This window comes from Marmota flaviventris, chromosome X (assembly GCF_047511675.1).
Source record: "Marmota flaviventris isolate mMarFla1 chromosome X, mMarFla1.hap1, whole genome shotgun sequence".
Lineage (NCBI taxonomy): Eukaryota > Metazoa > Chordata > Mammalia > Rodentia > Sciuridae > Marmota > Marmota flaviventris.
Window position 1 is genome coordinate 98,973,724 of NC_092518.1, and position 10,061 is coordinate 98,983,784.

General features: G+C 38.9%; 1 protein-coding gene across 4 annotated transcripts in view; it reads right to left on the minus strand.

Moving 5' to 3' along the window:
• Lrch2 (leucine rich repeats and calponin homology domain containing 2) overlaps positions 1-2,016 on the minus strand; it is a 103,054-nt gene extending 101,038 nt beyond the window's left edge. For all 4 annotated transcript variants that reach the window (XM_071606314.1, XM_071606313.1, XM_027932322.3 and 1 more), the window contains exon 1: positions 1,662-2,016. In XM_071606314.1, the coding sequence (XP_071462415.1) occupies positions 1,662-2,016 (355 nt within the window). The remainder of the gene's footprint in view (positions 1-1,661) is intronic.
• Positions 2,017-10,061: the final 8,045 nt, after the last annotated feature.

The following is a 10,061-nucleotide window of genomic DNA, read 5'->3' on the forward strand; positions in this document are numbered from 1 at the left end:
CCAAACATGCAAATAACCTTGTACAAAGATGAGGTCAAAATGCACATATTTGAGGAAGGGGAGTTGACCTAGTTTGAATAGAGGGTTCTATGTAGCAGTGTTTGTGGAGATAATGTTGCAATAATGAACTGGACCTGGACAGTGAAAGCCCTGAATGCCAAGCTGGGATGCTTAAACTTTGTCCTACAGATAGATGAATCCTATATAGGTTATAAAGAACAATAAGCACACATGCACACACACACATACACACCCCTCTAATGATGCAATCTGAAGCCATTTTTCTTGGAGCTTTTGAAGAACACATCAAGTAATATAATATCTTGCCAGTCGAGTTGTGAATATGTGAACATATTGTTTAGGAAATCCGTTCAGAGTGAAAGAGTAAATACTCAAATGTGCTTTCCAAAATACAAAATCAGGTATCGATTACGCATTCATAGTTCTTAGGATAATGCCTAAGAGAATCACAGGGTGGAAAGCTTCAAATTTAGGTTTTCCTCCAGTCTCCATTCTCCTCCAACACACATGCCTTGATTTAATATCAAGAAAGTGAATACACTGAAATTATCTTGCTGTGGAAATAAGGTCTTTTACTACTTCTCACTATGGGTGAATTCACTTACTATATTGTTTCCAAAATGACTACATCTACGGAAATAATTTTGTCTATGATTTATTTCAGCAAAGTACATGAAACACGCACAAATAACAAATTTAAAGATTATGAAAAGCAAAAAACCCTTTCATCAAACCAAAACATAGCTAAAATAAGCAGCACTGATTTAGACGACAGAGAGGAAAGTGTGTGTTCCTAACAAAAAATGCCAGCCACAACAAAGACTAACAGAGAGTACACGAAGAATATTACAATAGCCAATTTCTCACAAAAAATGAAAAGCCATCAATCCACAACTCCATAAAGAATGAAGTTATTTTTTTTTTCTCAAAAATGCCCTTAAAATTTTTGGCTCTTTCTGCTATAAAAATTAAGACCGTAACATAACTCAAAACAAGGATTATCCTTCTCCCAGTAACCAGACATGTAAGTGATTGATGATTTAATTTGCTACTGCAGCAAATACTAATTTAACCACCACTACTTTCTCAACACCAGAAAAATGAGAAAATCTGTCTTTAAGGCATATGTGACAAGAAAGAAGCCAAAAATATGTAGGATGATTAAGCTGCATTGAAAGTAACACAAACCATAGCAATACTGCTACCGTCTGAAAAAGGCTATGCCATTCTTGCAGGCACGTATGCCTTTAAGGAATATGTAGAGATTATGATTTTATGCATTGTCTGTTCCCCACCCCCATCCTCCGGAAAAGATAGGAACATCCAGGAGAGTTGGAAGAAGTGAATTAAGAGAGGTGTCAATACCTCCCTTCCACCCGTGCTGGAGAAACTCGCTTTAACAATAATGCTCTTTCACCCCTAACATCCCACCCAGTTTGCACACATCCTTCAGTCAGCATTCCCCACACCCGTATTCCCAGCTTTGCCCTGACGCTCAGAACAGCCTGCTCCGACTTTGTTAGTGTGGTCGCCCCCGCGCACCCGCCTAGACCAGCAGAGTCCGACAAGGCAGCCACGCAGCCACCCACTACCCCCACCTCCTCCTTCGTGGCTCAGTTTCCCTTCCCCCGGTCTGTCACCTGCTTGGGTGGTGTCCGTCAGGTCATAGCCGCTGCCCGGGAAGTCTCGGAGTTTCCTGCCACTGAGGCTCAGGATGCCGGAGTTGCCCGCCTCCTCCAGGGCCCGGTCCAGGCTCCTCACGGTGTGTTGAGGCTGCAGGCTCCCCGGGTTCCACTGCGGCCCATTGGAGAACGGCTGACCGAAGAGAGTCGGTACCGGGATGGGCACCACCAGGGTCCCGCCGCCGCCGCCGCCGCCGCCTCCCCCTCCAGCCCCGCCACCTCCTCCTCCGGCCGCGCCACCGCCACTGCTACTTCCACCTCCACCACAACCACCGCCCCCACTGTTACCACCACCTCCCTGACTCGCCGCCATGTTCCTGGGAGAGAGAATAGCCCCCGACAATACTCTCAGCCTGTGCCGCGAGTGTAGGGGGTTCTTAGGACGCATGCGCAGGCTGGGGGGGGGGGCGAGGTAGAGGGTGGGAAGGAACCAGGGGGCGGGCTGCAAGGAGGTGTTGGATAGAGATGATGTTCCAAAGTGCAGAACGCTCGCTTTAAGAAATGTATGATCAGAAGAAAGATGCTAAATCCTGGTTCTGCTGCTTTGGGCACCAAAATCTGGAGAAACGACACCAGGCAAACTATAGGTCGTTTGTACAATACGTCCCCAGATCTCTAAGTTGCTTCGCCTTTTTCTTTCTGCAAAACAAAAAGAAATATATGAGGCCGGCATGAAAAGGATTTGTTTCCGAATGTATAGAAACTGCTTTTCGAAGGAATATGAGGCAGCGTACTGAGAAGCCCACTGCCAACGCTCGGGAATAATTTATTAGTGGTAGCACAGACAGAAAATCTAGGTAGTCATCTGGAGAAGAAAATAAGTCAAGTACTGAGTTTTAGGCACACAGGAATTTTGCCACCGTTTAGAATTCCAAAGTAGGAAAAGACTTTAGATGTTTTCAAGGAACCTCTCGTTACAGTGTATGCGAGCCTCAGCCAAACTGCTGCCTTCCAAAACTTGGAAGAGTTCTCCACATTCTGTTCTATCACTCTCTGAAGTTGTGCCAAGATCTCGAAAATATCTCCAGTTCCTTCTCATCATGTCAGTATTGGATGATGAAAAACGCTTTGATCATTGAACAATCTTAAACGTTATTTTTGAACTAGAGGTTTCTGTTTAAATGGAATTCTGAAGATTTAATGCTGGATATATGAGGCCAATCACTGTTGGACTTTAGGAGTTCCTTCTTAGAACCTAAGGACATTTCTAATGTAGCCAATAAAGAGAAGAAAATCAAACTTTTTCAGCTAGTGCAGGCCTCAGTAATCCAACTCTGATCTACCTAGGCAGTTTTCATTCAGCTCTTTTTAATATTTTTTTAGTTGTTGATGGACCTTTATTTTATTCATTTATTTGTATGAAGTGCTGAGAATCAAACCTAGTGCCTCACACATGTGAGGCAAGCACTCCACCACTGAGCGGTGACCCCAGCCCTCATTCAGCTCTTTAGGCTTCCACTTCTCTACCAACCACCAGCTCCACTCAAGAGACAGAGTCATTTAAATCTGTTGCACTAATATTCAATCAAATTATTGAAGAAAACTACCCAAAGGCTTGAGCACTCCGTTAACATTAATTTAAATAACAAGTGCATCTTTTTTGCATTTGAACAGTGTGTCAACAACCTTTTCAGAGAGTTGTTGCTACTATGCATATTTCCCCTAGGCTATCCTTTGTAAAAGAATACAGGAAAGAATTACAACTTGTCTAAATTGTGGCCATATTAGTTAATCTGAATGATTATGTTGTGAGAAATATGCTTGAACCACACACACAAAAAAATGCCAATAGAACTGAGATCAGGCTCTATACCGTGAATTAGCAAGTGAAAAATAATTATTAAAACTCCCTGATGTCAGAAAGGAACAATTGTACTTTATACCTCACCTCCCATATTTCAAATCAAGTCAAGTTTTAATTGAGAACTTCCAGAATTATGAGAGGGTGAGAAAGGAAATTAAATCCATTAGTTAGAGAAGATCAGGAATGGAAATACCTTCCTAATTAGCCAAGGACTGGGAATGTAATACAGTGGTAGAGCTCTGACCTTGCAATTATTTAAAACATTGTATTGCACTCCAGGAAAAAGATGTCCTGAGGACATGAGGTCATGCACAACCAAATTTAAAAAGGAAAAGAATATTTCAAAGAATTGGAAGATGCAAACTCCAAGATCACAGAAAAAGAAAGAAAATCTAAGTAAGAAAAGTGAAAATCCTACAAAGTAACTTAGGCTTACATGAAAATAAGGCAAAATAACATTTTGTAGAGTTCTTTGACAAAAACACCACAGCCAAAAGGAGGTAAAAGATTTATAAGAGGGGGCTGGGTTGGAGCTTGGTGGTGAAGCATTTGCCTTCCACATATGAGGCATTGGGTTCAATCCTCAGCACCACATAAAAATAAATAAATGAATAAATAAAATAAAGGTATTGTGTTCATCTACAACTAAAAAAAAATATTTAGAAGAAGGCATTAAGTTTAGAAATTTTTCCAATTCCTTGGAAAAAAATAACTTAAAAATCTATGTACTTCAGTGTCTATATTGGAAAATAACAATAATGCTCAATAATGTTTACGTAGAACTTATTGTTTGCCCCAATCTAGTTTAATTATAAATGTTAAGTCATTTGATCTTCCTAATAGTTCTTATTATTATTTTTATGTTTTATACATGAAGAAAAATAGTACATACCTCACATAAGTCTGTTGCAATAATAACTAAGGTTGCTTATGTAAAGTGACAAGCACAGTACGTGGCACTCATTCATTCATTTAATAAGTATCTACTGAGCAATTACTACATGCAAGGAACGAGTCTCCAGGCAAGTAATATTACAGCATAATGTGCTTAATAAACATTAATCACTTTATTAATAAATGTTAATTACTTTATTATACCCCTGCTCCCTCAAAAATATAAAATAACCAGGAACATATAAAGGTAAGAAGCCAAGGGAAAAATCAGTGAAATTTCTTTATTTTTCTTTCTTTCTTTCTTTTTTTTGGGGGGGGAGTACCAGCAATTGAACTCAGAGCCACTCAACCGTTGAGCCACATCCCCAGACCTTTTTTATGTTTTATTAGACAGGGTCTCACTGTCTATGTTTTATTATTTTATGTTTTATTAGACAGGGTCTCACTGAGGAGCTTAAGGCCTCACTAAGTTGCTGAGGCTGGTTTTGAACTCATGATCCTCCTGCCTCAGCCTCCTAAACCACTGGGATTACAGTCATGCGCCACTGCACCCAACTGAATTTATTGATAATGGTGGGTAAAGAAATATCTGACATATTGCATACACTTTTTGCTTTGTTCTGTAGATCTTTTTCAGAGGGCATTTTATGGTGATTACTACTTTGATATTATCTCTGAAATACACATTGGACATTGATTAAATTAGGACCAACACTCAGAATTATTCATGCCAAATTTACAAATGGGATGTTGACAAATCACTACAACTAAATGACATTTTTCAAATATTATAGAAAGAAAACAAGGAGAAAGTAGGGGATTTTAAACAAAACATGTACTCTCTATGTACTGGCAGGTTACTAATGTAATTTCTGTTCAAAAAAGCCATAGAGGGGGCTGGGGATATAGCTCAGTTGTTAGAGTGCTTGCCTCACATGCACAAGGCCTGGGTTTGATCCCAGCACTAAAAAAAAAAAAAAAAAAAGCCATAGAGGGAACTTCTGAAATTCCAGGCCAGTAGTTACCACTACTTCAAACAAACTGGTAGTTACTCAACAGTTATAAATAACATAGAAGAAGAAAGGCACAGTCAAGGGCTGGGATGTGGCTCAAGCGGTAGCGCGCTCGCCTGGCATGCGTGCGGCCAGGGTTCGATCCTCAGCACCACATACAAAGATGTTGTGTCCGCTGAAAACTAGAAAATAAATATTAAAATTCTTTCTCTCCTCAAATAAATATTAAAATTTAAAAAAAAAGAAAGGCACAGTCAAATTTCTGAAGCTACAATTCTATTAAAGTTTAAGATTAGTGGGGTAGAGTACAGGATGTTCTTATCAATCTGTAAATAAGACACGTTTTGACTTAAGATCTAGAACAGGCAATGAATTAATAGATCAAGGTATAATATGACTTTTTAAAAATCCTGATCAGGATCCAGGAAAAAGTCAGGGATCTCTGGGCTGTTTCCCTAAAACATCAGTTCAATTAAATCTTAAATGCAGGGTAAAGGGCTAGTGGTAAAGCTCTTGCCAGGCATGTATGAGACCCTGGGTTCCATCCATAGCAACTTAAAAAAATAATAAATTCAGGGAAAAAATTAACAAACAATGAAATGTTGAGGACCATCAAGACATGTATCAGAAACCCTAAAAAACATTGATTTACCCATGCTGAACTCTTTTGCAGCTACAACGGGAATGAGATGTGCACTTCTGCCCACTGCAATCTCAACACCAGTCCTGAATTAGAGAAAACTCTTTGAGAAGTGTGTGTAAAATGATTAGAAAAGTAGGAGAGTGAGAAACTCATTTGAACCTCCACTGTCTAGTGACTTCATCTGCAGTCTCTTCCAAAGAGCCCTGTTCCTAAAAAGTGACCAAGAAGCTCTAGAATATGCCCAAGGTGTCATTTAAAGAAAGCAAAGGAAACTCAACATGGCAGATGAAAGATATGACTTGATGATGTAGGTTTGCACAGCCCCCTTCCCCACCCTGGATATTCTGAGGATTTGAGCAGGCCCAGGAAATTATATTTTAAACATGACAATCAAGGAAATGTAAATATTAGATATTTGATATCATTAAGGAGCTATTGTTGCTAGATGTATTATAGTTTTTACTTTTTCTCTTTTGGCAATGCTGAAGTTTGAACTCAGGACCTTGTGCCTGCTAGGCAAGCACTCTACTGCTCAGCTACACTCCCAGTCCTTATTGTTTGTTGTTGTTGTTGTTGTTCTAATTAGTTATACATGACAGTAGAATGCATTTTGACACATTATATATATATGGAATATAACTTATCATTCTTCTGGTTGTACATGATGTACTCCTTTTCTTTAAAATATTCATAGATCCGGAGGACTCTCTTCCTGCATGGGGCCTTCACAGGACAACACATTAACTTATTGTAGCATACGATATAGAATACTACATGTAATATCACTAATCCTCTTTTGCCTATGGTTCCTTGGTTCTGCCCTTATGCACTACTTTAATCAACCCTAAAAAACTCATTAATTTCATAGTTAATATTCATTAAGTCAAAAGATATTTGGAAAAATGAACAGTGATTACTTAAAAGAAAATTTGGGGTGGGGGGATAACTGGGATTGAACCCAGGGGTGCTTAACCACTGAGCACATCCCCAGTCCATTTTTATTGCTTTATTTTGAGACAGGATCTCATTAAATTGCTTAGAGCCTCACTAAGTTGTTCAGGCTGTCCTCTAACCTGTGATCCTCCTACCTCAGCCTCCCAAGTGGCTGGGATTACAAACCTGCACCTCGGTGCCCAGCTCAAGTCTGAATTTTCTTAAGCAGAACAAGATAGAAACATTTGGGCCAAAATCTATGTATAAAATGTAGATTGGAATGAAATGATGCAAAAACAAATTGATCATCCACCAAAGTCTAAATATATTTGTTTATTTTAAATTTTGTTTCAAATCTTCACTATTCTATATAGCATTTATTTCATGTGAAATGTAGTTGGTTTACAAGTTTCTGTTTTTTAACTTATCTCCCTCAAGTAAATAAACCTGACATGAATCTCCATGGAACTGTGACTTGAGTTATCATCTGAAGGCAGTGTACCCAAATTATGAGGAACTTTTTCATTTGTTTTATTTTGATAGATGGCAAATTTTCTTTTAAAGACTCAGTCTGTAAACTTAATACTGTAAACCTAATAGGGTCACATATGACTTCAAAACCCAATATTTTTTTTCATTTGGCAACAAGACTTGCTTCTTGAATTTGGGAGTTGAGTGCTAGGGACCAGGCCCTTGCGCATGCTAGGCAAGTGCTTTACCACTGAGCTATGTCCCTACCCCCTAGCTTGCTTCTTCTTGACCATGAACTGCATCATGACTCAGTCTATTATTACATTATCAGAGGGAAAGATCAAAACTGTCCTTTAAATAAGGAGTTGTGAGCAAATATTATAGAATATTTTAGATATGTTTTGTCGAATAGTTGGAAATGTCAACTTTCACTTACACTGTAGGTTTAGATTGGCAATGATAACCCTCAAGAGGATATTTATTTCTGCCTTGGTGCTTTCTCTACATTATAGTATGATTCTGCAAAGTGAGGGGAAATATATTTGTTGTGATGACCTCTTGTTTCACACTGCCAGGCTTTAACAGATAAAATTATTGTAGAAAACATTCCCCTTGTCTTGTGGTCTTTAAAAGTCTCTTTATTAAAATATATAATACTAATTATTAAATGCCAGAATAGATAATTCCAAGATACTAAGTAAACAACTCAGTTCTCCTTGATGAACTCATTCATTGCTTTGTTTAGTGTCTTAAGCATTCCTTAATAAAACCTTCACCTTAAATGCCTCTACTTAGGTGAAAACCTTTTATTCCAGCATGCTTACATAAAGTTCCAGAGAAGTTTAATTTTTTCTTAGCTGTGATGGCTTTTTTTTTCTTTTTTGTATTGGGGATTTAACCAAGGACCACTTTACCACTGAGCTACATCCCCAGTCATTTTTACTTTATATTTTGAGACAGAATTTCACTAACTTTTTGGATCTGGCCTTAAACTTGCTATCCTCTAGTCTCACCCTCCCAAATCACTGGGATTACAGGCATGCACCACCACGGCCAGCTACTGTGATGGCTTCTATTGGTCATGAGCAATAACCTTTTGATAGATTGGCAAAAATGAAGATGTAAATGCTTAATACTGTTTAAATACTAACATCATCTCCCCTGCAATAATCTTCATTCACATAATATTCTCTGAACTGCTATAGCAGCCTTCTAACTTAGGCCCTGTTGCTTTTACTCTTCTCCCAATTTATTACAATGTGGCCTCAGGCAAGTTACATATCCTTTCTGTGCTTCTTTTACCTCATCTGAAAAATAGGAATACGCTAGGGGTATAGTTAGGTGATAGAGCACTCCAAGGACCTGGATCAAGCCCCAGAACTACCAAAAATATTGATTTTTTAAAATAAAAAATAAAGTACTGGGGGAAGAACTGTCAATATAGAATGCCATACCCACTGAGAGTGCTCTTCAAAAATGAAGGTTAAGGTCTGAGGTATAGCTCAGTGATAGAGTACTTATAGCATGAAGTCCTGGGTTCAATATCCATTACCCCCCCCCCACACACACACACAATTTTAAAAAGTAAAGAAAAATGTTCTTTTATAATTAATTAATTAGTTAAAATTAGGTATATATGACAGCAGAATGCATTTTTACTAATTAATTAATTAATTATAATTAGGTCTATATGACAGCAAAATGCATTTTGATTCATTGTACACAATTGCAGCACAACTTTTCATTTCTCTGGTTGTACAGATGCAGTGTCACACCATGTGTGTAGTCATATATGTACCTAGGGTAATGATGTCCATCTCATTCCACCATCTTTCCTGCCCCCCTACCCTCTCCCTTCCCCTCCCTCCACTTTGCCCAATCAAAGTTCCTTCATTTTCCCCATGCCCCCCAAAAAGATGTTCTTTAACATGCAAAAAAGTTGAAAGAATTCATCTCCAGCAGACTCACACTATAAGCAATGTTAAATAAAAGGTCCTTCAAGCAGGAGGAAAATCATACCAAGCATAAACATGGATCCACACACATAACACTGGAAATAGTAACTTGGTGGATACATATTTATTTGTTTGTTTTGTGTTGTGTATGTGTGTGTGTGTGTGTTTGTACCAGAGATGGAACCCAGGAGCACTTAACAACTGAGCCACATCCCCAGCCCTTTTTTATATTTCATTTAAAGATAGGGTCTAGGGACTGGGGACATAGCTCAGTTGGTAGAGTGCTACTTAGTATGCACAAGGCCCTGGGTTCAATCCCCAGCATCATCATCATATAATAATAATAATAATAATAAGTACAGATAAGGTCTCTTTTTCTTTTTTGGTGGTGCTGGGGATCGAACCCAGGACCTTATGCAAGCAAGGCAAGTACTGTATCAACTGAGCTTTATCCCCAGCCCACAGACAGGGTCTCACTGAGGTGCTTAGGACCTCGCTAAATTGCTAAGGCTGGTTTTGAACTTGAGGATCCTCCTGCCTCAGCCTCCCCAGCCTGTGCCACCGTGCTCAGCTGGATAAATGTATTTTTAAAAATTCTTATTATTTAAGCTGGGCATGGTGCCTGTAAACCCAGTGGCTCGGGAG